Genomic DNA, 26,439 nt, shown 5'->3' on the forward strand with positions numbered 1-26,439 from the left:
AGGGCTATGATACGCTACTTTAATCATAATTAGATGTCGTGAAGGTCTACTAGGTTCTTAGGGGTATTTAGGTAGTTTACACCCCATTTCTCATTTCCAGAACGTTCGGGATTAGCTCCTCGAGCTAAACTAGTCTCTGCATGCACATAGGTCTAAACCTCTGATTGCTCACGATCCTAGCATGCAAACCTGATTCAACATGTATTCTTCTCTAACTATAGCACTCTAATCTCTTAGTTGAGTTCTCTTACGAATTTAAAGCACTCAAGATGCATCATCATCCATTTCTTCTTTTTTTCGTACGTATTGGTTGTTATAGCATGAAAAATGTGTTCTACTCATCCATACACGTTTATTAGGTAGGTATTCCTATCAACTGCCTAGTGCATGGAAATTATAAAACATAAATCATACATGCAATCAAACAATCTAAACGGGGAGATAACATCCATCAATCATTTGAAGAACAAATCACAAAGTCTCATCCTCCATTTTAACATAGCGGAAGACATTAAGATAGACATGCTTCTCAATTTCTCATTTTAGGGGCAATTTCTTAGTAGCATATGTATCCTTTTCATCCAAACTGCTAATTCTAAGCCATAATAATGTATATTCTAACCATCTAAGGTAAACTATGTTCGCATGCTAACACGTCCTAACAATCCCTTCAAGTATTACTTGCCTATTGTTCATGTATGGTTACTTATAGGGATGAAGCATGTCCTTCAAAACTTTCTTTTACACTAGTTGAAATTTCCAAATTTTTTGAAAACTCACCCGTAGGTCCTGACTCAAGTAAAATTAAGGTCATTATTGAAACGGAGACGAAACTCCATTTTTTCAGCATGCAACATGGCGCGGCACCAGTTGCCAATTTCAAGGTCGATGACGAGAAGTTCGAATCTTGGGGCGCGCTCTGGGAAACCTTAAAATTTCTTAGGCTGACACATGGGACACTAGGAATTGAGTTGGATGGAGGCTACTCGACCTGGTCGAGCGCGATTTTTTGGGTCATCGGGTTTTGGTTGCGGTCTGCCAACCTTCGAATCTTGCCCGACGTTACATTTTCATTTGATTTTCTCCCCACGAATGACGTCATGAATCATGTCCCTTCCGCTAGCCAAACATGCAGTGTCCCTCCCTTTCTAGAGCCAATATCATTTCCTATTTCCACGAGTACATCATAGCACTAATTGGCGGCCAGGGTCAAACCAAGTAACGCCTTGGTCAAGCTTAGGTAATCAAGAATCTATACCTTCAAGCTTGACCTAGATTGGTCTATCTTTGAGTTACTATTGAGTATAGAAACATGTCAAAGGTTGATGTCGGGACTTTGTTAATTAGTCGTGAGGGCAGGCTAGGGACTACATGGGTAGTTAGCTGTCACAACCCAAGCATACCGCTAACAGATAATTGTTCTCTTTGGACTTTCCCTTTTGGATTTTCCCTCAAGGATTTTAAAACGCGTTTGCTGTGAAGATGTTTCCACACGCTTATTAAGAATGTTTCGTTCTCCTCTCCAACCGACGTGGGATCTCACATTAGCTCAAGATGAGTTCCCTTGGGGAGTGTTGCAATGACCTTGGGTCTCATCATGAACATAGTTGCACTATCGTAAATCTGTATAGAAGGGAATAGAAACTATACCGCTAAACTTATTAGTTGGTAGGTACATGTCGTCACTCCCCCAGATTCAATATGATACTATGACCCTTTGTCAAGGGTCGCCAACAAACCTTACCCAAACGATGTTTATAAGAGATGATGTCATACGTTCTCAATGAATATGATGAGATTGCGCCTCAACCAACAATATCGATGATTCACTATTATGACTATACAAGCTTACTAAGTATGAGAATAGAAGAGTTGGTTCACTTAAAGATGAGATACGTTGTCTAGTAGATCCATGGTGCTAGAACCAATGAACAACTTTCAGGCCTCAATAGGCTCCACTTGGCACTTTGAAGTTTCACAAAAAGCTTAGATAACCTATAAAATGAGGCTCAAATTTTCTAGAACCTAGAGAAAATTCGTGGTAAATTACTTAGTTTAGGATGTGACGAGAACCTACAAATAGGCTGCTTATTGAGTATTCTTGTACACAACCCGTTCTATATGTCTTTGTTCAGTTTTTTGTTGACTGTCAATCCCGATGGCAGAGCGATGGGAGCTTTGCAGTCATAGAAAGGGTCAACTTAGGGCATAAGTCTATCCGTGTATAGTTTAAAAATGGTCCTTGTTTTTAATTATGTACAAAATTTTACTATATTTACTTTTGTCCATTATTTTTTGAATCATGGTTCGAGATTTGAAGACTCCAAATAAGTAACGATTGTGACAACCAAATTCATCATTCAGCTCGAAGAAGTGACAAATTAATATGTTTTTGAAACAAAATTAGAAATAGTATAATATTAATAAGCTTTGAATATATAATTAATGTAGGCCTAAGACATTACAACCAAAACAATCTCAGCCTTACAATTTTGATGTGTGATGTGATATTATATTCAAAGAGGATTCTTTTCATTGTATATTCACATTCAAAAGTAGGAATTACACGACAAACAAAGTCAATCAGATTCTTTTGAATTATCATAACTTTCTTATAGGAATATACAAGGTGCTCATATTTATTTAACTATCATTTATTTATTTATTTATTTATTTATAGGTTAAAATCTTTTCCTAACATAAGCAGGTTAAAGTCTTGAGAAGAAACCTGAAAAGGAAAGCTCATCTGGACCGTTACAAATGGTATCAGACCCAGACACTGAACAATGTAACAGCGATGAGGTTGTTCCCCAAAGGGAGTAAACACGAGGCGATGTGCCAGTAAGGACGCTAGCCCCGAAAGGGGTGGATTTGGTGGGGGTCTCACATCCATTGAAAAAAGTAACAAGTGCGAGCAACTATCTACTTTCTTATAAACACAAACTTTACAATAAAAACTCGAATACAAGATAAAAACTACCATCCACGATAAAGAAATTTCACTATGAAATAAATTAGTACAAATTAGAAGGGTACATTTTCAAATCTTTTGTACCAATCAAGAAAATTCTGCCTAAAAGATATTGGTCAATGAACATAATGAGAAAGCAATGGTCCTAAATAATTGATTCAAATTCGAACCTATCTAGTCATCGATGGAAATCGTATGTGCCCTCTATATTGATAAGGTCCGCAAGATATTTAATGATTCCATGATATCAACTTCTAGGCGCAACTACAACTATAAATATTGAACTGTTACTCGACTGAGAGCAACGAGTATTACGAAATCTTTTACGAGTATCAATCTAACGTGACGATGAGTTCATACGTGGAGGCTGCTCCGGGACAAAATGAAGCTGTGTTCCAAGACCAAAAGGGTGTTGAATGTGGCCAATGGGAACCGATTGTGAATATCATGGACCCATACGTGCAAGAGTTGGGAAGGTTTGCTGTGATGGAGAACAATAAGAACACAATGGGACATCTTAAGTTCATTTGTGTGATAAAGGGGTGGACTCAAGTTGTAGCTGGAAAAAATTATCGGCTTATTATTGAAGCATGTAATGGACTTGGTTTCCCTGGGACTTATGAGGCTATTGTATATGTTAAGCCATGGGAGAAGACATGGGAGCTCATAGAGTTTATACCTTTACTCAGGGACTGACCCACTAATTGCTTCTATGAACGATGCAATATCAATAAAATAAAGGCTATCTATGCCTAATATTTGAGTTGTGTTTCCTTTCTTTATTTCCTCTTGATTGAAGGTAAACCCTAATTCACCCAAATTTGATTGACTTAAGAGATAGAATTATATACCGAGGGTTGATCGAAGGTAAACACTTAATAGCCCTGACATTCCACTGCATTTTCTGCAATATGATCACGTTACTTCTTACTTTTGAGCGGGAAGATTTTCCCCCACATATTAGAATAGCTCATTTTTTAATGTTTTGTCTTCATTCACATGCATTCTAGAAAAAATTTGTAGGAGGTCACGTTTAAGGACCCAATTTTTGAGGTTTCAAAACCTAGATCGAGACTAAAAAGGTTAAATAAAATAAAAGATGAAAGTTTGATAAAATTTAAATAGAAACAAAGGCAACAACCCCAAAATCAAATACATAATAAAATTCAATTGTAAGACGATACTATTCAAATTTATTACAAACGAAAAAATGGGTTTGGGATACAATTACAAAAAAATGTACAAAAGACTCAAATACAAAGACGGACTGACGCTACATAACGACCCCTTTATGACCACATAGCTCTCAAACGCTCTTCTACCTTGACCAACAACCTACAAACACCTAAAAAAGAAAGGAAAAAGGGGATGAGTTTATAAATATACCTAGTTGTATTTTCGTCATCGCATCCATGACCTAACTGGTAACCACATATTTATTCTAGCGTTTAGGTGTATTTTTCTTGCTGTGCACTGTCTTGGATGGATAGCTTAACTATACCGTGATAGTATGTGTTTGAAGTTGAGGTAATACCTCAAAGAAGCCTGTATTAGATGGGAACAACATGGTGATTGCTAGCTTGCTCGTCATCCATGAGAGGTTAACTGGCAAACTCATCCCACAAGCCATATAGGTGTCAAAGATAGAGAGCCAACCCCTCAATACGTTCCAGCTCCATTAGCTACCCACATGATCAACGCCCACTCACAAGATGGATCCTCTATGCTGGGTAACCACTGACTACCGCATAATTAATGTCCAACTACAGGACAAATCCACCATGCAGAATAATCTAACAAATCATCGAGTCACATGTCTCTAACCAACCTCATGCCTAACTCAACAATAACGTACTAGAGTGGAAAGGGAAGTGGAAGCTCTTTAGACACTGTACTAGTTGTTATTAGCCTAGAACGCTACCTTTGTCTTCTAGGGTTGTCGTTGTGGTTTTCTAAGTCTCTAGAGTGGTTTGGTGATCTTGACATGGATTCGCATCTCTAGGTTTCTCAGTTCCGACTCCTCAAGTCTAGATCAGTCAAGACTTTAAAACACGTCTGAATTTCATCCTCAGACAGTTCAAACTCACATCTAGTAGATGTTATCCTTTTTGGACTTTTCCCTTTCGGGATTCCCCTCAAAGTTTTTAAATCGTGTCTGTTAGAGAATGTTTCTACACTCTTATAAAGAATGTTTCGTTGTCCTCCCCACCTATGTGGAATCTTACCGTATTTGTTTCCATGTAAAAGAATGGGGAAGTGAGATTCTTATTTCATAGCCATATAAGTTTTAATCATAGATATAAAGGAATATTGGTCCCCAACTTATTGAATTAGATTCATAGCTATCCTATCTACTAGCCATGAAATACCATTGCTCTTGTTCACTGAGGATGAGGTCCACAAGATATTCTATTAAGATCTATGGTTGATATCTTTAAATCTAAGAATTAGATTCGACGCTAACAGTATTATCTTAGTTCATATCACAAGTATAAATTTCGAGCTTCAACATGATCAAGAGCATACTACGATTAGAAATCTTTTCGAAACCATCTATCAAAAGTTACGATGAGTTCTGTAGCAGCTAAGTCCCAAAACGATGCCCTCGTCGCAAACCGAGAAAATATAATATGCGGTGGGTGGAGTCACATTAAGGATATCAATGACCCACAAGTGCAAGAGAGGGGAAGGTTTGCAGTGATGGAGCACAACAACCAAAGTGGGGAACACTTGATTTTCTCACATGTTGATGATGGTTGGACTCAAGTTGTGTCTGGAGTTAACTACCGCCTTGTGCTAAGGGCAACAAAAGAGGGCGATAATGGGCTTTATTTCTACGAGGCTATCGTGTGGGATGTTCCATGGGAGCAATCATGGACCCTCACATCCTTTAAGCCTCTCCTTAAACACTAATTAGGGATGATTACTTCTTAATTATGTATTAAACAATGATATGTATTGTGCTTTACTATCCTTATCTATATCAATAATGGCACTATTATATAAAACCTATCTATGTTTAACCTAATTTTTCACTCTACGGATAGATTCAAAATTGTTCGGAGAAAATAAGACACTAGAAAATATAATTTTAGAGAACAAGCCAACTTTTCACTGAACGTGCACATCTTCATAGAGAGAAGGCTCGACGTCGTAGCATTAGATGCTACATCAAGCCTCTCCACGTTACGGATATGGTAGTATGATTTCTTTTGTATTACACTATCAGAATTTTATATTTATTACGACAAAGACATTCTGAAACCTACATAGAGTACAACGATGACAAAAGTAATGACAATAAGGAGTTTGACTAATGTCACTAGCTAGACGAAAAAGTGAAAGAGAAAAAACGATGACAATCTTGAAGAAACATGTGACTATCAACTTAGAGATGTACGAGTGTAGTGTTATCACAAATCAAACAAATCATTGGAAACACAACTCTGGTCCAAATAAACTACACGTTAGTCTCTGGTTGTAACGTTTTAGATTTTTCATTTTTATCTTATTTGGTTGATTGTTATTTTTATTTCTATAGATGATAAGATATTATGTTATGCATTTGTTCCCGTCGTAAAAGGTGCAATTTTAAACAAGGAAGTTATTAGAAATTGTAACGGTTTTGGTTTCTGGAATAAAATCAAATCAAATAAAAATAGAATAAATAATTAAATGTAATCTCCCCGTAATCGAGGGATTTACTGCAAGACTTTTATTGCCTAATAGAAACATTCATATTTCTCTAAATTTCCTTATCCTAGAACCTAGAAGCAAATGTCTTCATATTATTTTTTATATTCCTATGCCCAACCTTTGACCTCCCTTGAAAACGATTTTCTCTCCAAACTTTCGTCCGGAACGTTGGGGTTGCTCTTTGGAGGAAGAATCGAGTAGAAGTAAGGCATTGATGTTGGGATCATTGTGTCAAAGAAGGTTGACTGTCGGAAATCGGTGTTGAGGACGTTGTGGGATTGTCGGCGCGTCGCCGGAATTGGGAAGGCGGAAACTAGAGTTTCGTCGCTTGTCGGGTAAGAAATGCAAGGTTTTTGGAATGGTCGAGCCACAGACGCACACCCAGCAGCTTCGCACACGTACACAGTGCGGGTCGGCTCGCACGTGTACGAAATCGGCTCGGTTCCGTCAATTCTCGCAGCTTGACTTGGCGGCTTAGTTGGCCGGCTCGGTAACTAGGCTTAGCGGCAAGGTATCACTATTATATATCGATTCTAAGGTTTTTGGCCCTTCCGGAGCCGTTTCTTCCCTTAATTTTACCATTCGAGGTCAGTATGGTTTCTAAACGTTAAAGACAGATTCGGTCGGGAGTTTATTTTTGATAAATAGCATGAGGTTTAGCTAGGGTATGTCATGAAAGGTTCTAAGTTTTTATGTGGTTATCATAGGGCGTATTTAACCGCTGGGATTAGCTCGTTGTGAGTGACTTCAACCAAGACCATCGAGGTAAGTGATCTTACTGCTGGAGTTAGCTTACTACGTGTTGTATTATGGTGCGTGCCCTGTAGCCCCTGCATGCACCATATTTATGTGATATGATTATGTGATGTATAGATTGTGTTGATCGTAGATTGTGTATGTTATGTGATGTATGAATGATGTTGACTGTTGACTGTTTATGTTATGTCATGAATGAGATGTTAGTATTATATGTCATGAATATGTTGATTGATGCCATAGATACACGTAGAATTATCGAGTCATGTCATGAGAAATTTATGCAACTGGAATGTTTATGTAATATGTCATGTAATGTAAGTCATGTGAGATGCCATATGATGTAAGAAACGTAAATGCGATGTTAGCACTGCTTATGTAATGCCATGTTAGATATGTTAAGGGACCTCATGCATATATGTATGTCACGTGCATCGGGAATCTTTCCCTTTATGATACGAAAGAATGAATTACGATATTTATGTTCGCCATGATATCATGCGGGCCCTTTTCTATTATGTGGTGTCCGGCAACGTGTAATACGTTATGCCCAATCAAGCTAGGCTCAGGGGTACGTATATGAGCCCGCCTGGTGGGTCCATGTACACGTACATCGGCCATGTGTGAAGGAGTACCACACATCCAACCCTACCCGGAATAGAAAAGCGCCCAAGGCTATGAAATGTTTATGAAAAGTTAGGTCCCGCTCATATGTTGCATGTGTTTGCATTCCTAACCCCAACAGTGGGGTGACTTACTGAGTATTTCATAAAATACTCATGTCACGTGCTATCTACATTTTTCAGGTAAAGGCAAGGCGCCAATGTACGGTTGACGGCGGAGCTGAGGCCACCATGGAAGTTGGAGACGATATATTTTTAGAAGTTTACTCTTATTAGACTGTTCTAAGTTATAGCATTGAGTATTGTTTTATTTGGATTTATTTTGAATTCAGTATTGAAGTTTTATTTTCGGAGTTTAGGTTTTGTTTGGATTTATGAATCTTTATGAATGAATTTGTTTAGTTTCCAAGGTTATTTATGATAGCTTCCGCGTAATGAATTATGAATGCATGGGTGACGTCACTAATCAGGTTTAGAAAATTAGGAGCGTTACACTGGTTACTTTGGTCGGGGGATTATAGCTAGGCAATTATGACAACAAAGACATTTGAAACCCACAATAGTGCACGATGGCAAAAGCTACAATTGAGTAGGACGATGACAAGAGTAACGACGACAAAGAACTTAAGCATTTCAGATAACAAAGACATTTTTAATTGTGTCTAAAACATCGTTTAGTCTTTTTATCGGTATATTAGAGACGTATTTGACACAAAATTAAAAGTTTACGGCTTCATTAAATGTTTTTAAAATTTAAAGAATTATTATACACCAAATTAAAAATTTTAAAACTTTTTTATACGCTTCTTTTAAATTCAACCACCAAATAAACTAATCCATAAATTAATTAACAAATACTATGTCGTGTTCTATTGCTAATTCAACGCTTAATTGTTCTTCATTTTGACAAGTTCTTTCTTTTTCTTTCTTTTTAGGTACGACTTTGACAAGTTCATATTTCTAGATTATGTTATTCCATTTCTCATTATAAATCCTCTTTCTTCTTCTCTATCTTTACGATTCCTTAGAGCAAAAACCAACATGGCATCGCTCGAGATCGTCGATATCGTTCAAGAGACCTACGAAATCATCCTCACGTGGCGAAAAATTTTCACCCAAATCGCTCTTTCATTGATTCTACCTCTTACCTTCATCTTCTTGGCTCACATAGAGATTTCAAATCTTCTCTTTGGCAACTTCTTCCATTACCTATGGTTGCTACACAAAAACGATCACGATCAAGATCTTCGCAAATTCGATGAATTCTCGGATCTCATCACTCCTAAATGGACCTTCTTTTGGCTCTTCAACATCTCGTACATCGTCTTCCTCTTCGTTTTCTCTCTCCTTTCGACCTCCGCCGTGGTTTATACGGTCGCTTGCATACACACAGGTAAGAGTGAAGAAAGATGTTTACTTTCCAATTGGGTCCTGAAGTTTTCGAGATTTTAAATATTTATATGGTTTCTGTCTGTTTGGTCTCTAACTTTTTTTCAAAATTTAATTTTTTTATCAAAAAGTTAAGGAAAATTTCTTACTCCATTTCTAAACGCAGGTCGAGAGATCTCTTTCAAGCAAGTCGTTAGCGTCGTGCCCAAGGTTTGGAAGCGACTCGTAGTGACATTTTTTTGTGTTTTTGCTTCCTTCTTCGCATACAATCTCCTCGCGATATTTGCGTTTATTTTGCTACTTTTCATTCTCCTAATACAATACGGGCCATACGGCAATGTCAATGGTTCAATCTTCGTCGTCTTCTTCGCTATCTACTTCATCGGCTTATTATATTTAAGCGTCATAGTGCAACTTTCGAGCGTCGTCTCGGTTTTAGAAGAGTCGTGTGGATTTAAAGCAATGGCAAAGAGCAAGGCACTATTGAAGGGAAAGATGTTAGTAGCCACAATCATGTTGTTGCTCATCAATGCCTCTTTAGTGATCATTCAACAAGCTTTTTTGAAGCTTGTTGTTCATGGAGTTTGGTTTGGGATGGTGGGGAGGGGTATTTTGGGAATAGTGTGTTTGTTCTTGCTTTTGAGTTTCTTCTTATGGCAGCTTGTGTTGGAGACGGTATTGTATTTTGTCTGCAAAGAACACCACCAAGAGAATATCGACAAGTCGGCGCTGTCCAATCATCTTCAAGTTTATTTGTTGAATGGTTATGTTCCTTTGACGGCTAAAAATGTTGAGCTTGAAAACCTTGAAGTTTGATTTGTTCAAACGTTGGATTGTGTTTATATGTTGTGTTTCTCTTTTGTTAGTACGAGGAATTAAGGAAAAAGGTTGTACTTTTAACATATTTTGTCTATAATAAAACTTATGGTAGTTCACGTATGATAGTCCGAGCCCACCGTTAGCCGATATTGTCTTCTTTGTACTTTTCGTTCTAGGATTCCCTTCAAGATTTTAAAACGCGTCTATTAAGGGGAGGTTTCGACACTCTTATAAGAAATGTATCGTTCCCTTCTCCAATCGATGGGCCGATGTGGGATCTCACACCACCGCTAGCAGATATTGTCGCTTTTGAACTTTCCCTTTTCGAGCTTTTTCTCAAGATTTTAAAACGTGTCTACTTCGAGAGGTTTTCAACTTTTCTAAGGAATGTTGAACTTTTCCTTTCGAGCTTTTCCTCAAGTTTTTTTAAAACGTGTTTACTTGGGAGAGGTTTCCACACTCTTATAAGGAATGTTTCATTCCCTTCTCCAATCGATATGCCGATGTGCGATCTCACACTACCGCTAGAAGATATTGTCTTCGAACATTCCCTTCTCCAATCGATGTGTCGATGTGCGATCTCACACCACTGCTAGCAGATATTGTCTTTTTTGAACTTTCCCTTTCGAGCTTTTCCATTTTTCAAACGTATCTGCTTGAGAGAGGTTTCCACACCCTTATAAGGAATACTTCATTCCCCTCTCCAATCGATGTGCCGATGTGGGATCTCACACCACCATTAGTAGATATTGTTCTCTTTGAACATTCCCTTTCGAGCTTTTTCTCAAGATTTTAAAACGTGTCTGCTTGGAAGAGATTTCCACACACTTGAAAGTTTCATTCCCCTCTCTAACTGAAGTGGAATCTCATAATTCATCTCTTTCGGGGCCCAATGTCGTAGCTAACACTCTTTCCTCTCTCCAATCAATGTGAAATCTCACAATCAACCCATCATGAAAATCTCAATGAAATCTAGTAAAACAACACTCGATTATAATCGATCACGAATAATACCCCAAGATTTCATCGAAGGCATACACATAGACCATCACCAAGTTAAAAAGAATCCAATTTACAATCTCCACAAACTTTATTTCCACACTACACTTTAGAAACTAAATTACATACATATTTAAGTCATCACCAATCCTCTTCATTATTCAAAAACACCAATAATTAACATTGTGAGCTTCTTGGAAGACCATGTTCTTGATCTGAGAGATCCAATATGTCGATACTCTCTTGATGATATGATTTACATACAAAGTAAAACATGGTCTCCAACACGAGCCTCCACAACAAGAAAACCAAAATCAACAACAGTAATGCAAGGCTCGCCGACACATGCACCATCATATTAACCAAGGACAGCAAATAAGGCATCTTTCTAACAAGATCATCTAACCATAGAACAATCCCAAAACTCGAATAAATCGCCGACACGACGACAACCGCCGACACCATCTTTCCCTTCAAAAGCAACCTACTTTTAGCCATGGCTTGAAACCCACATGACTCTTCCAACGCAGAAACAACCCCAGCCAATTGGAGAATAACGATCAAATACAACAACCCAATTAAGTAAAGAATCAAGAACATAGCTAAATTTGTTCCATCAGCTTTCCCAAATTGCCAAACAATCAAGAACAAACCAAATCCAGCTATGATATGATATGCCAAGAAAACCAAAACAACACAAAGAAACGTGACTACAACTCGCTTCCAAACCTTGACTACGACGCTCATGGTGTCCTTAACGGACGGTTCTCGGCCGGAGTATAAGGAGGCGACCGTTTGAGACACGCCCGCGGTGGAGAAGATTGAGTAACCAAAAATGAATATGATGTAGAAGACATTGAAGGGCGAAGAGAAGAGATGTGACATGTTCCCATATTCTTGGAGGTCTCTAAGGAGGTCACTTAAGGTCTCCATGAAGCCTAAGAGGAGGTAGTTTAGAGGGTGGATGAAGCAAAGAGCCGCCATGGCAATGATCTTTCTGTTTTTGTTGATGATTTTGAAGGTTTCTTTGAAGATTTCAAAGGCTCCAATGAATTGCATGTCTTTGTGCTTGAGATCCATTGGATTGTGGATTGATCTTCTTGATTGGTGTTCAAGTGAAGAAGAAGAAGAAGAAGATTTGGGGGAAGGGTTTGAAAAGAAGACAAGGTAAAGTGATGTCTATGTGAGGAAAAGATGAAGAGATATCAATAAAGCTGTCGGCGTGTGAAGTTTCAACCACTGAATTGGTCATGGAGTGGGGTAGGCTCCATTGTTTCAAAATAATGCTCAAAGGGAATATTCCAAAAATAAAATAAAATAAAAATCTACAGTAAATACTCATGAGATTTATGTTATTTCTACGACCAAAACAACACAGAAGAATTCAAAAGCTTTCTTCCCTCGAGTTGTTCTTTCGCTTCAGTTATTTGTTTTTGACATATTTCGATCGTGGGCAATTTCCAACACTCTCTACCTCTGTCGCTGCCTGCGTTTACGTTGATCACAACATCTCTTTCTGATAGGTGATCGTCGTCATCCCAAAGGTTTGTAAGCAACTTGTCGTCACCTTCCTCTGCTCTTGTATTGTAACAAAGCGGAAGCAATATCGATTGTACTCACACACCCACTAACATAAATTAAACAAAGAGACAAAGCTTCATGTGGTTAAGAGAGAAGAAAAATTCTCCTGCATCCGCATCAATAAAACCGTATATCTGGATGCCGCCACTTGCATTTATGTCGATCATGACGTCTCTTTCCGACAAGTGATCACCGTCACGCCCAAGGTTTGTAAGCGACATATTGTCACCTTCCTCCATCTCCTCTTGTGTTGTAACAAAAAGTAGAAGCAATATTGATTGTACTTAAACACCCACGAACAGAAATTAAATTAAGAGACAAAGCTTTTACGTGGTTAAGAGAGAAGAAATTCTCCTACATCAACGACGAGTAGCAACCAATCTCAATAATCAAAATATTTACAAAGTGTATATCTCGACGCCGTCGCGCTCCCAAATTTTGTAAGCGACATGTCGTCACCTTCCTCTCTCTCTACTCACAGACTTCTTAACCTTCAGTGTTTTTTGTGAAGCATAAGCAATATCGATTGTAGTTACACACCCACGAACAAAAATTAAACAAAGAGACAGATTTACGTGGTTAAGAGATAAGAAATTCTCCTAAATCATCCACCGCTACCAACCAATCTCAATAATCAAAATATTTACAAAGTGTATATCTCACTCTCTCAGGCTGAAGTCTCTCAACAAAGTTTCTCCTAAATTGGCTCTAGTCAAATATAAAATGAAACTCAATACTCTCAACCATCCTAATGACCGTTCGTATAATAATTTAATCAAAATAGTTATGTACTAATAAACGAGTAGACTTGTAAGAGTGTCCTCTCTTATTTGCGTGTTCAAACATGTTTCTCGTTATCAATAAATATCATTCATCTCTAATATTGAATAATCAACTTTGACTTTTATAGTTTAAGGGCCCATATATTTTCGTTTCTTCATCTCAACAATTTTTCTATTACAAATAAAGTCGTAACATGATGGTTAAGTATGGAATCGTTCAGTTAAAATGATGTTATGGACTTAAATGTTAGTAATAATTGCTTGAATCGAAACACTGAAAATAAATAACATGAAATTTAAATAAAACAAAAGAAAAGAATAAAACAACGACATGATCTAACCTAAATGCTACAAAACTAGATAAAAATGTGACTGCCCTAACACTGGTTCTATAGCCTTCATCGTGACTTCGATATCCGTACATAGGTGTCTTACCTTTACTTGAAAAATAAGAGTAGCACAAGCGTAAGTAACCTCACTGTTTGGTTCGGGAAATGCAAGCAAATGCAATATGGTGGGACCTATAGATTTAAAACATCAAGACATAACTTTTTGCAACTTTCCAGTTCGAACAAGGTTCGATGTGTAGTACTTTTTTACACAAGATCCACGCATGTGAACATGGGCCCACTAAGCAGACTCGCATACCTCTTGGGCTCGTCGAGCTAGCACTCGCTAAGAGACTTAATATGCTCCTCAAAGTCCAATTTAACCTCATAGTCATCATCTTTTCTATACATGATCCAAGCATTTGAACATAGCTCCACCAAGGAGACTCGCATGCCCCCTGGGTCTGGCTCGTCGAGCTAGCACTTGCTAATAGGCTAAATATGCTCCTCAAAGTCCAATTTCACCTCAGATCCATCATCTTGATGACATCATTCAAACAAAACAACTACAAAAATCAACCACCTTGCCGTCTTATTATTGTGTAAAAAAATATCTCGATAATATCTATTCGAGTAATCTAAACTATATAGAATTGCAAAAAAAACTTAGTCATCGGCTATAAAGAGCATGAATGCATTTTTTACTACATTTTTCAAGTCTGTTTTAGGGGATAACATACATGGTTTTGTATAGCCTAAAACTGAAACTCTTGATTCTTTCTTGATCTGAAATTGATTGCAACTTGAGTTAAACTTTAATAGAACTTGACTTTATCTCACGATAATGTGAACAACATTTTTCACAACTTCCTTCAAGTTCATACGGTATAATTGAGATGTCTTGATTCATATCACTCTCCATCCTTGATATGCGCCAATAATTAACATTTTGAGCTTCTTAAAGGAACAAGTTGTTTATCTGAGAAAGCCAACACGTCGATACTCTCCTGATGATATGATTTACATACAAAGTAGAACATCGTCTCCAACACGAGCCTCCACAACAAGAAAACCAAAATCAACAATAGTAACGAAAGGTTCGCCGACACATACATCCATATAACCAAAGACGGCGAAAAAAGCATCATTTTAACATGATACTTTAACCATAGGAGAATCCCAAAACTCGAATAGATCGCCGACACGACGACGACCGCTGACACCATCTTTCCCTTCAAAAGCAACCTACTCTTAGCCATGGCTTGAAACCCACATGACTCTTCCAACGCAGAAACAACCCCAGCCAATTGGAAAATAATGATCAAATACAACAACCCAATTAAGTAAAGAATCAAGAACATAGCCAAAGTTGTTCCATCAACTTTCCCAAATGGCCAAACAATCAAGAACAAACCAAATCCAGCTATGATATGATATGCCAAGAAAACCAAACCAACACAAAGAAACGTGACTAGAACTCGCTTCCAAACCTTGACTACGACGCTCATGGTGTCCTTAACGGACGGTTCTCGGCCGGAGTATAAGGCGACGACGGTTTGAGAGACGCCCGCGGTGGACAAGATAGAGCAACCGAAAAGGAATGTGATGCAAAAGACTTGGAAGGGCCAAAAGAGAGACCAATTGTGAGAGAAGAGATGTGACATGTTCCCATATTCATGGAGGTTTCTAAGGAGATCATTTAAGGTCTCCATGAAGCCTGAGAGCATGTAGTTTAGAGGGTGGATGAAGCAAAGAGCCGCCATGGAAAAGATCTTTGTGTTTTTGTTGATGATTTTGAAGGTTTCTTTGAAGATTTCAAAGGCTCCATGGAATTGCATGTCTTTGTGACTCAAATCCATTGGATTTGTGTTCAAGTGAAGAAGAAGAAGAAGAAGATGAAGATAAGGTAAAGTGATGTCTTTGTGAAGAACAGATGAAGAGATATAAATAGAGTTGTTGGCGTGTGAAGTTTCAACCATTGAATTGGTCATGGAGTGGGGTAGGCTTCATTTATTGAATCTACACACTAAGAAGGACCATTCACGAGTCGTCTCTCACGAAATTTCGAACCTTTTTACGCCGAAATATTCATTTCAAACTTTATAATAAAATTAGCTTTGATCTAAACATGTACTACGGTCTTATAGTTGCGATGTCATCGTCACCCGTACAGGGGAGTCTTGTCTTTACCCGAAAAGTAGAGTATCACCTGGCTTGAGTATTTTAATAAATACTCCGTAAGCGACCCGGTTAAATGCAAATACATACAATTTCATGAGTGGAACATATCATAACAGTCCATAGGCAACTTGGATGTGTACTTAATTTTTCTTCACACGATTCACACGTGCGAGTATGGACCCACCAGTCGGTTTGTACATTTTCGTGGCCCCTTTCTGGTCGGGCTAGCATTTTTTGGTAACTGTTGATGCCGGACACCCGTTGGGAATAGCGATCGTCATGGCATCATTATGATAAACATAATGATTGTTCCCCTACCTCGTAGCATACACGTCCGTACGTACTATCATGAAGGAGTATGGGTATCCTCTGATGTATGAGCACACAATAATGCGTGAGGTTCCAACATTTTTTTCTTTTTCATTAACGTTAAATACAACCCCACAAGTGTATACGTATCATATGACATTCATATCACACATATATCATATCATAACGTTTTCATGCTTTCAGACATAACAATTCATATCATGCACATAACATATCATATATCATAAGAGTCACATAAGATATCTCGAGCATGTCTTCAACATATCATATCATAAACATAACAATCATATCTCATAACATATACATATCATTTCATAACGGTTTGCATAAATGGGCATATGACACCTACGAAGCCACGGGGACGTGTCATCATACAGCACACAATTATAACGAAACGACAGTAGGGCAACTTACTTGGTTGGCCTTAGCTGGCGTTCTCCCTAATTTGAGTACGTTTGCTCCCGTTCCTCAAAATTGCTCCAAATTATTGCTGGTTGTCCTTCTCTATTAGAATATTCATCCTATTTCATTAGTAATCTAATAATTCATAACTCAATTGAACTTAAATTGAGAAATTTACCTTTATACGAACCTTATTTGCCTTAAACGATGTTAAATTCATATTCGGGATGATTGGAATAGTGGAAAATGACTGTTTTTCCCTTCACGTAGCCGAACGAGCGACTTTTGAGCCGTAGAGCCGATACGAGCCGTTTAAGCTAACTGGGCCAAGGGAGGTGTCGCGCTACAGGTGTGCCATGTGGTACAATCAAAGGCCGACGCGTGTGCAAACAGCTTTAGGTCGAGGCGCGAGTCGCGTGCGGGTACGTGAGTCACGGACTACAAGCATCTGATTGGGTCGAAGCGTGTTATTGAGCTCAGTTGCTACTCATGTGTCTGATCTGAAAATTATTGAGAGGACTAGTATCACATTCACTAATTAAGAAAAAGATCTGAGTTTATAAGGTAGATTAAAGTCAGGCTATTAGAGGGCTCTAAAAACCTTACAGAAAGTTCTATAGTGTACTTTGTTCATCTCGAGGATTGTCGAAAATTATTAAGAGTAGTCCTACATTGGCTAATGAAAAGAAGGCGGTTCGACCGTTTCCGGTGTTGATTTCGTAACAATGATTATGTTTGAACAAAGACCTTTTCAAGCTTAATTCAAGCAACAAGCTAGAACAATGGAATTCCGTAAAAAAAAACCCTCAAATCTTCTCCTTCTTCTTCAACCTCAAATCATGAATCTAAATCATGAAAAGCTGCAGTTCTTCGGAATCTATGAAATTCTCAAAGAAACCATCACATTGATCTTCACACCCACAACAATCTTCGCCCAAATCGCTCTCGCTTTCCTTCTCCCTCTCTCTCTCCTAATCTTCACCAAATCCACCCATTCTCCGCCCTTCAATTCGCTTCGTAGTTTCTTCTCCGCCATCTTCTTCTTCCTCTCCACCTCCGCCGCCGTCTACGCCGCCGCCTGCCTTCACGCCGATCACGACGTCTCTTTCCGACAAGTGATCGCCGCCTCGCCCAAGGTTTGCAAGCGACATTTCATCACTTTCCTCTGTCTTCTCGCGGACTTCTTAGCCTTCAATTTCTTCGCTGTTTCCGCGATTCTACTGATTTTCGTGATATCTTTTCTTCTCAACTATGAACGATTTGAAAGTTTCAAGGCAGCTCTGATTCTGTTCTTGTCTGCGGCGGCCGTTTATTTTGCCCTAATTTGGCAAATCGCGAGCGTTGTCTCTGTTTTTGAAACAGAGTCGTACGGATTCGAAGCCATTGCTAGAAGTAAGGAGCTGATTGAGGGGAAAATGGCGATAGGTTTGATTCTTCTGGCTTTAATCGGTTCACCTTTTGGATTGATTCTGTTTGTGGTTCGTTATTGCGTTGAATCTGCGTTGGTGCGTGAGGGGATTTTGGGGATTGTGTTTGGATGTGTTCATTTGTTATGTTCTTGTTGATTGGAACTGTGTTGTATTTGTTCTGTAAATCGTATCACTGTGACAGAATCGATGAATCGGCTCTTTGTGATTGTCTTCCAGGTTATTTGCCGGTGGAGTTGAAGGTTGAAGACGATGATGACTACGAAAAACCTTCGACGGGACACGATACCGTTTAAGATATGGGCTAACGGTAACGCAAGTCAACATGTGGTTCTTACCGAATGGTCGGGTGGTTTCGTTTGGTTTGGTCTAGTCTGGTCCGGTTTGGTTTTTAGATTCAGTTGTTGTAGTATGTGTACTACAAGAGTTTATTCCTTGATCGAGAGAGATATGATGACTAAAAAAAACCTTAAGAAGGACAAGATACCGTAGCTGTAAAACAAATAAAAAATGTTAGTTCGTTGGGTTTGGTTTGGTCGGGTTTGGTTTTTAGATTCAATTGTCGTAGTACACTTATAAACCACAAGAATTTATTCTGTGACCAAAGAGATATGATGACTACCAAAAACAGGCAGATAAGATACCGCTTAAGAAATTGGTTATTCAGTCAAATAAGTCAAAATATTGTTATTGTCATTGTGAGGTGGGTCCCGTTTGGTTGTCAGGTCCAATTTGGTTTTTAGATTTTGTTGCAGTAGTATATGTATAAATGATGAGAGTTTATCCCGTAACTAACGAATATGATGACTATGAAAAACCTTCAGCGAGACAAGATACCGTGTATGAAATGGGCTAACTATAAAATAAGTTAAAATGTTGTTTTTATCATTCGAGAATGGTCAAGTGGGTTCGGTTTGATTGTCTGGCTTATCTGATTTTTAGATTCATTTATAAATCACGAGAGTTTAATCGGTGACTATGAGATATGATGACTACAAAAAAACCTTCAATAGGATAAGATACCGTGTAAAAAATGAGCTACCGGTAAAATAAATCAAAATGTTGTTCTTTCATTCAACAATGATAAGTGGTAGTTTAGTTGTCTGGTCCCATTTGGTTTTTAGAGTAATATATGTATAAATCATGAGAGTTTATTCGGTGACTAAGAGATATGATGACTATAAAAAACCTTCAGTAAGACAAGATGTCGTGTACGAAATGGGGTAACTATAAAATAAGTCAAAATGTTGTTTTTATCATTCAAGAATGGTCGGGTGGGTCCGGTTTGGTTTGTCAAGTCCGATTTGGTTTTTAGATTCAGTTCCGGTAGTACATGTATAAACTATGATAGTTTATTTTGTGACTAAATGATACGACGTTTTTGACAAGTAACTTTTCTACTAAAATCTCTAAGTACAAGACTTTGATGAGAAAAGTTACGTTTCATCAGCACGTGATTACTAACTATGCATTTCAAATGTTACCTCGTGTAATATATGGGTTTGTAACTTGCATCTTAGATTTTTTTTTTTTTTTTTTTTTAAATAACGTCAGCAATAGTAAGAACTCAGTCGATCTAGAGTTTCTAAAAGTCAAAGCTATTGCATAGGTATAATAAAAAAGAATAATTATTTTTTATTTTCACGAACATACGATAACGATAACAGTTGGAGATTAACGTCACAAATAGTCGAAAATAAACATGAAAAATGACCTAAAAATTGCCGGAATATTGAAAGTTAAGACTGACAAATTAAAAATAAGTCTGAAATAAAAAATAGTTTAATATATTGTTTTAATTTTAATATAATTTTAATACGAAATTAAAAGAAAAAAAATATTTAATTGCAATATTACTTAAATAGATATTTTCATAAGAGAAAAAAAAAACTATTAAAAAATGCAGCAAAGGCTAAATATGTAAATTTCATTGATGTTGAATATTTATAATTTAAAAAAAAAAAAAAAAAAAAAAAAAAAAAAAAAAAAAAACTGATTCCACGATAGAGACATAAAAACACGCTTTAAAAAAGACTTGTAAGAGCTTCCTCCCTTATTTGCGTCTTCGAACATGTTTTTCATTACCAATAAATATAATAACCACCTTTGACTTTGACTTTGACTTTTTACAATTTACGGGTCAATTATTTCGATATCTGAACTTTTAAAAATATAAATTTATGATGATTCCCGAAAGTGTCCATGTATTTCTATAGAGATTGGAGCGGAAATTCCAAACAGATAATTTACAAAGATCGAGTTCCCTACTGATATTCATTTCCGAGTAATTTTGATTTTCCAACAAAATTTCTTAAAGCTTAATTTCAATATTGTAATTTTATTTCGAGTTACCAACTTCTCTTATTTTTCTCCATTCTGGATCCGAAAACAGAAGAGTTACGTGAATAAAAAATACAAGGGAGGTTCATGGCAAAGGGTAAAGATGTCCGAGTAACAGTTATTTTGGAATGTACTCGCTGTATTCGAAATGGTATTAATAAGGAATTTGTGGATATTTTCAAATATATCACTCAAAAGAATCGACCCAGCACGCCTAGTTTGATTGGAATTGAGAAAATTTTGTCCAAGTTATTACTTAGTAAATATATATATATATATATACATATATATACAAGTAAAGAATCTATATAAGAAGGGCGGTATAGCAAAAATTTGGGCGAGGTGGGAGACGGGGTTGACGATGAGGAATAAAATCCTCTACCCAATCCCATTTGGCCAATGGGAAAAAAAACGTCTTCTCAGTCCCTTCCTATATTAGGCATAAAATTGAAAGTTTAGAGATCTAAATGTCGAATCTCACATCGAGAGGAGAACGAAGCATTCTTGTAAGAGTGTAGAAACTTCTCCTTGGTAGACGCGTTTTAAGACCACGAGACTGACAACGATACGTAACGGGCCAAAGCGGACGGGGTTGACAATGAGGAATAAAATCCTCCACCCGATCCCATTTGGCCAATGAAAAAATATATATATTATTCTCACTCCCTTCCTATATTAGGCATAAAATTGGAAGTTTAGAGATTTGAATGTTAAATCCCACATCAAGAGGAGAACGGAGAGTTCTTTTAAGAGCGTGGAAACCTCTCCCTAATAGACGTTTTAAAACCACGAAACTGACAACGATACGTAACGAGCCAAAACAGACAATATCTAGCAATAGGGTTTGACGGTTACATATAAACTTATAATTTGATATCAATATTCATATTCAAACGAATCTACTAATATTATAATCTATGCATCCTTTTCTACTCAAATCAAATAATTGTTTAACATTCACATCAATGATGAACTTAGAACATTCAACCAATCACTTCATCCTTCATTTCTTAAATATCTTCCTCCATTTTCTTTCTTCTCTTCACCTCCAAACGCCATGGATTCAAACCTCCAAAAGCTTCAATCTTTAGGAGTCTTTGGAATCATCAAAGAAACCATCAAATTGATATACCAATGGAGAAAAATCTTCACCCAAATCACTCTTCTCTTCATTCTCCCTTCCTATCTCATAACCTTCACCAACTTTGCACTCATCCTTTTCGCCTCACAAAACATTTACTTTCTCGTCTTCAACCTCGTCTCTATAATCATCACCGCCGTCCTCACCATCATTGCCACCGCCACCGTCGTTTACACTGTTGCCTGTGTCTATGCAAAACGTGACATATCATTCAAGCACGTGATCGGCGTCGTCCCGAATGTTTGGAAGCCAGTTCTCGGGACGTCTCTATGTTATTACACGACGTTGTTTGCCTTGAATTTTGTTGGTAGTTTGGTCGTCTTTTTCATAGTTGTTTCAAATAAGAACTTGGTGGTGATTCTTTTCATCTTCTTGATAATGTTCTTCATAGGAACTTTTTATTTGATATCAATATGGAAATTATCGGACGTTGTGGCTGTTTTGGAAGGGCTATGTGGGTTTAAAGCTATGGCTAAGAGTAAGGGTTTGGTTAAAGGGAAGGTGAGAATGGTTAAGAAGTTAGTCATGGCTTTGAGTTTGCCTGTTGGAGTGGTTCAATATGTGTTCTTTTGTTTGGTTGTTCAACCAACATGTATTGGGATGGTGGGCAAGGGTGTTTTGGTAATTATTTGGATCTTGTCGTTTTCGGTGTTCTTTTTGGTCACTCAGGTGGCTAAGACTGTGTTGTATTTCGTTTGTAAATTAGACCACGATGAGATTGTTGACAAGTTGGCTCTATCTGACCATCTTCGAGTTCATCTGCTGGAAAACTACGACGATCCGTTGAAGGTTGATGATCATGTTCGTATCGAGAAGTTACAAGTTGTTTGATCATAGGTTCGGGATGACTTTTTAATGGTGTAAAAAGTTGTTTTTACCCATGTAAAAGTTATTCTAAACCGACCTTAAATCTCCTTTGTTCATCATTAGTGGTTTTGATTTGTAATAAACGTTTTTTACATTACAGAATTGAGTGATTCAAACTTCTTATGTCTCTATTCTAATCCTAATGCATAGAACTTTATAGTAAAAATCATAAATGATTTATGTTCATATAGCTCCAAGGGTTTTGTGGCTAGCACCCGTGCCTTTGGAGGGGCATGTAGGCAAGGGTGTGAACATGGACTTGTAGTTATACTTGGGTTGGGTAGGTGTTGGTGGACATGATGTGCACGCAAGGGTGATAGGAGGTGTTGATGCGGCGTGGTGCTTGGGACTTGGCACACACGCACTCAAAGGTCATATAGGGCGCACGAGCATGGGGCCAACAAGGCACGCGTGCACTCAAGAGCAACTAGGGTGCGCAAGCAGGGCGCCCACACGCCCTCATGCAAGGCGAGTATGGGGCGCACGCAAAGGGTCCAACACTGGCACCCATGAGTACGCCTTGGTCGTAAGCCTTAGCATGCACATGAGCGTTCAGGCCATGCTCCTGCCCATGCATCATTCTCATTAACACCCAAACCCACACTAACCCAACTCACTCATGCATTTCAGATGGTCTTGCATTGGAGCATGTCCAATCATCAATACTTAACATGTACGATTGTATACTTAGCCTATAACCTTCATGACACTTCAAAGAATAAATTTTTTTATTGTGTGGGGAGGGACGAATCAGAGCGACAAAGGGTTAAATCTCAATGGATCGTGCAACAAGGTCACTATGCCACTTACAATACCCTGTTGCATATTTAAGTCATCTAGAAAGTATTCTACCCATCGCTCACTGGGAATTACGTTACAAAGCGGCCCTTGAGACTCATCTATCACAAGGGCTTAGCCAATGACATGTGCCTTTGGGGCACCAAAAGGCCCTTACTACTGGTCGGCAATCAAGCGATGGGCACATGCGTCGCTTCTAGCTCGGATTCTAACTTAGAGACATTCAGTCATAATCTAGCGCACAGTAGCTTCGCTCCACTAGTTTTTCAACCAAGCGTGATGACCAATTGTACGAATCAAGAATTCCTCTCGTACCAGGTTGAATTACTATTACGACACTATCGTCATTAGGGTAAAACTAACCTGTCTCACGACAGTTTAAACCCAACTCACGATCCCTATTGGTGGGTGAACAATCCAACACTCGGTGCATTCTGCTTCACAATGATAGGAAGATCCAACATCAAAGAATAAAAAAGCAACGTCGCTATAAACGCTTGGCTGTCACAAGCCGGTAATCATAATTGACCTAAACAATTATGATAATAAGAACAATGTGAACATTGAATGTGAGAGGAAACTTAGTCAATAGTTAGATGAGTTCATCCAATCCTTCACCAATTTTTCTCCATAGCAATTAAATTCTTGAAGCTATCCCTTTCCCTATGAATATTCAACCATCACTTCATTTCCTCGAAGCTTCAAATCCAATAATTTCTTCCCAATAAATCTTCCCATCTTCTCAAGATTTCTTCATCTTCTTCCAAAACGCCATGGATGAACTAAAACTTGAAAACTTACCGTTCTTCAGAATCGTCGGAATTCTCCAAGAAACTTGGAAATTGATACACCAATGGAGGAAAATCTTCACCCAAATGACTCTTGCCTTCATTCTTCCTCTCTCTCTCTCTTGTTCTTCACCAACATGGAAATATCCAATTTTTTCCTTCACAAAATCTCCCATGATAAAATGATTTTACAACACACTCAAAAATTCACACCCCAATTCCTTAAACTCTCCGACCTCGTATCCTCTGAAAGAATCTATGTTGTTCTTTTCACTTTAACGTCCTTAATCTTCTCGACGATCTTCTCTCTCCTCTCCACCTCTGCTGTCGTCTATACCGTCGCTTGTATCTACACGGCACGTGATGTTTCTTTCGATATCGTGATCCGGGTCCTCCCGAAAGTTTGGAGGAAGCTTCTTGTTACATTCTTGTGTGTTTTTGCAGCCTTTTTGGCCTTCAATTTTGTTGCTTTTGGTGTGATGTTTTTGATACCTGTGATAGCAATCATAATCTATGGCCCAAATGACCATCACTTCTTAGCCGGCATTGGAACCATTTTTTTCTTCTTTACCATCTTTTATTTAGCTGCCATTTGGTACTTAACCATAATTTGGCAACTTTCGAGCGTCGTGTCGGTTTTGGAAGCGTCGTGTGGGTTCAAAGCCATGGCGAAAAGCAAGGGTTTGCTTAAGGGGAAGATGAAGATGGTGGTGAAGTTAACAATGTTGCTGAATTTGCCATTGGGAGTGGCTCAGTTGGTGTTTTACTACTTCGTTGTTCGGTCAGCGTCGGTCGGGGCAGCGGGCAGGGGTATTTTGGGGATTTGTTGGGTGGTGTTGTTTATGGTGTTGTTCTTGGTGAAGCTTGTGGTGGAAACTATGGTGTATTTTGTGTGCAAATCGTTTCATTGTGAGAGTGTTGATAAGGTGGCGCTGTCGGAGCATCTTCAAGGCTATCTGTCGGATCACTATGTCCAGTTGAAGGTGGTTGATGACTATGTGCAGCTTGCGAAATTGCAAGCTGTTTGATATCATTATTAAGTGGGGTTTGTTTGAATGTATCATCTGACATATCGTGTCAAGAACGTGTCGATGCATTATCTAATAAATCACAATCGAGGTTACAATAAACAAAAAGACCGGTTTTGTAAGCATATCAGCTATATTTTGAGATGTCCACGAGGTAGAGGTGGAGCAAGACGAGGAAGAGCATCCTAGCCACCTATTTCATTTTTTATTTATTTACTTGTGTGTGTTTATATTTAAAAATAAAAGTAGTGGGGCAAATTCAAGGTTAGGGACAGAGAATGTAATCACTGTTCCCGACCTCGCTTAGTTCGTTTAAACGGAGTTCTCCAACCCACTTGAAACAGGTCCCTATAGTTACATTGTCCGAGGCATGTATTATAATTTCATCAAATCAAAATATATTTCGACGATGAAAATAGTAACGACCCAATTTTTCTATTAAAAATAAGGTATCCACTACATGCATGAATGACCGTTAAATGTGAAAATCTTTATTTAAAATATTACGTAACCATGCCATGAAATTAAACGTTCCCTATAAAAGTTTTAAAACAAAAGAGCGGAAAATAAGTTCCATGAAACTTACATAAAACAAAGAAAAGAATAAAATGATGTCATGATCTACCCTAAGGGTTACAAAACAGACACAAATGTGACAGCCTACCTTGGGTATTAGTTCCAAGGCTTTTATCGGGACGCCATCGTTCATACATGGGTGTCTTACTTTTACCTAAAACAACAAGAGTATCACATGTCGTGAGTATTTTAAGAAATACTCAATAAGTAATCCCACCCTGGGGATCGAGAAATGCAAGTACATGCATCATGGCATGACCTTAAGCAGACAAGGTTGGTTGTGTAGTATTTCTCTACACATGGCCCACACATGCAAACATAGGCTTACTAGGCGAACTCGCATACCCCCTCGACCTGGCTCATCGAACTAGCACTCGTTAACGGGCTATCGAACACCATGGAGAAAAAGGACACGTATAACATCATGGCGAATATAAATGTCATAAGTCGTAAGATACATATAACTCATCAAAGCATTTTCATTACTTTCAAGTTCGTGTTATTTCATTTTCGCTATTTGATGTCATCATTGTTAGTTTAAATGACTTTTCCGAACATTTAAACCCATAGCAACACTTTGGTAAACTATGAATCGATCATCTAGCTAAAATCATCT

At 38.1% G+C, this 26,439-nt stretch overlaps 5 protein-coding genes and 1 pseudogene across 5 annotated transcripts; 5 read left to right on the plus strand and 1 right to left on the minus strand.

The window, feature by feature from the left end:
• The first annotated feature begins 3,256 nt into the window (after positions 1 to 3,256).
• On the plus strand, positions 3,257 to 3,734 carry LOC111797421 (cysteine proteinase inhibitor A pseudogene; annotated as a pseudogene).
• A 5,347-nt stretch (positions 3,735 to 9,081) lies between these two features.
• On the plus strand, positions 9,082 to 10,374 carry LOC147792198 (uncharacterized). The gene is made up of 2 exons (XM_087125016.1): positions 9,082 to 9,439; positions 9,602 to 10,374. The coding sequence occupies exons 1-2, from the start codon at positions 9,088 to 9,090 to the stop codon at positions 10,249 to 10,251; spliced, it is 1,002 nt and encodes a 333-aa protein (XP_086981142.1). The 5' UTR covers positions 9,082 to 9,087; the 3' UTR covers positions 10,252 to 10,374.
• Positions 10,375 to 11,430: 1,056 nt separating this feature from the next.
• LOC111797426 (uncharacterized) lies at positions 11,431 to 12,237 on the minus strand. The gene has a single exon (XM_023680412.2). The coding sequence runs from the start codon at positions 12,235 to 12,237 to the stop codon at positions 11,431 to 11,433; it is 807 nt and encodes a 268-aa protein (XP_023536180.2).
• A 5,371-nt stretch (positions 12,238 to 17,608) lies between these two features.
• On the plus strand, positions 17,609 to 19,197 carry LOC111797045 (uncharacterized). The gene is made up of 2 exons (XM_023679916.2): positions 17,609 to 18,283; positions 18,505 to 19,197. The coding sequence occupies exons 1-2, from the start codon at positions 17,641 to 17,643 to the stop codon at positions 18,579 to 18,581; spliced, it is 720 nt and encodes a 239-aa protein (XP_023535684.2). The 5' UTR covers positions 17,609 to 17,640; the 3' UTR covers positions 18,582 to 19,197.
• A 2,485-nt stretch (positions 19,198 to 21,682) lies between these two features.
• Positions 21,683 to 22,713, plus strand: LOC111797427 (uncharacterized). Its single transcript, XM_023680414.2, has one exon. It carries the CDS (start codon positions 21,683 to 21,685, stop codon positions 22,595 to 22,597), a length of 915 nt encoding a protein of 304 aa, XP_023536182.2. The 3' UTR covers positions 22,598 to 22,713.
• A 1,424-nt stretch (positions 22,714 to 24,137) lies between these two features.
• On the plus strand, positions 24,138 to 25,670 carry LOC111797428 (uncharacterized). The gene has a single exon (XM_023680415.2). The coding sequence runs from the start codon at positions 24,285 to 24,287 to the stop codon at positions 25,245 to 25,247; it is 963 nt and encodes a 320-aa protein (XP_023536183.2). The 5' UTR covers positions 24,138 to 24,284; the 3' UTR covers positions 25,248 to 25,670.
• The last annotated feature ends 769 nt before the right edge of the window (positions 25,671 to 26,439 follow it).

The sequence above is a fragment of the Cucurbita pepo genome, chromosome 6 (assembly GCF_057944985.1).
Source record: "Cucurbita pepo subsp. pepo isolate OVF chromosome 6, ASM5794498v1, whole genome shotgun sequence".
In the NCBI taxonomy this organism is placed as follows: Eukaryota; Viridiplantae; Streptophyta; class Magnoliopsida; order Cucurbitales; family Cucurbitaceae; genus Cucurbita; species Cucurbita pepo.

Coding starts and splice junctions, on each gene's coding strand:
- LOC111797426 (XM_023680412.2), bottom strand. CDS start 12,237: ATGGCGGCTCTTTGCTTCATCCACCCTCTAAACTACCTCCTCTTAGGC.
- LOC111797045 (XM_023679916.2), top strand. CDS start 17,641: ATGGAATTCCGTAAAAAAAAACCCTCAAATCTTCTCCTTCTTCTTCAA. Junction 18,284..18,504: donor TGAGGGGAAAATGGCGATAG/GTTTGATTCTTC, acceptor ATTGTCTTCCAG/GTTATTTGCCGGTGGAGTTG.
- LOC147792198 (XM_087125016.1), top strand. CDS start 9,088: ATGGCATCGCTCGAGATCGTCGATATCGTTCAAGAGACCTACGAAATC. Junction 9,440..9,601: donor GGTCGCTTGCATACACACAG/GTAAGAGTGAAG, acceptor TTCTAAACGCAG/GTCGAGAGATCTCTTTCAAG.
- LOC111797428 (XM_023680415.2), top strand. CDS start 24,285: ATGGAGGAAAATCTTCACCCAAATGACTCTTGCCTTCATTCTTCCTCT.
- LOC111797427 (XM_023680414.2), top strand. CDS start 21,683: ATGGATTCAAACCTCCAAAAGCTTCAATCTTTAGGAGTCTTTGGAATC.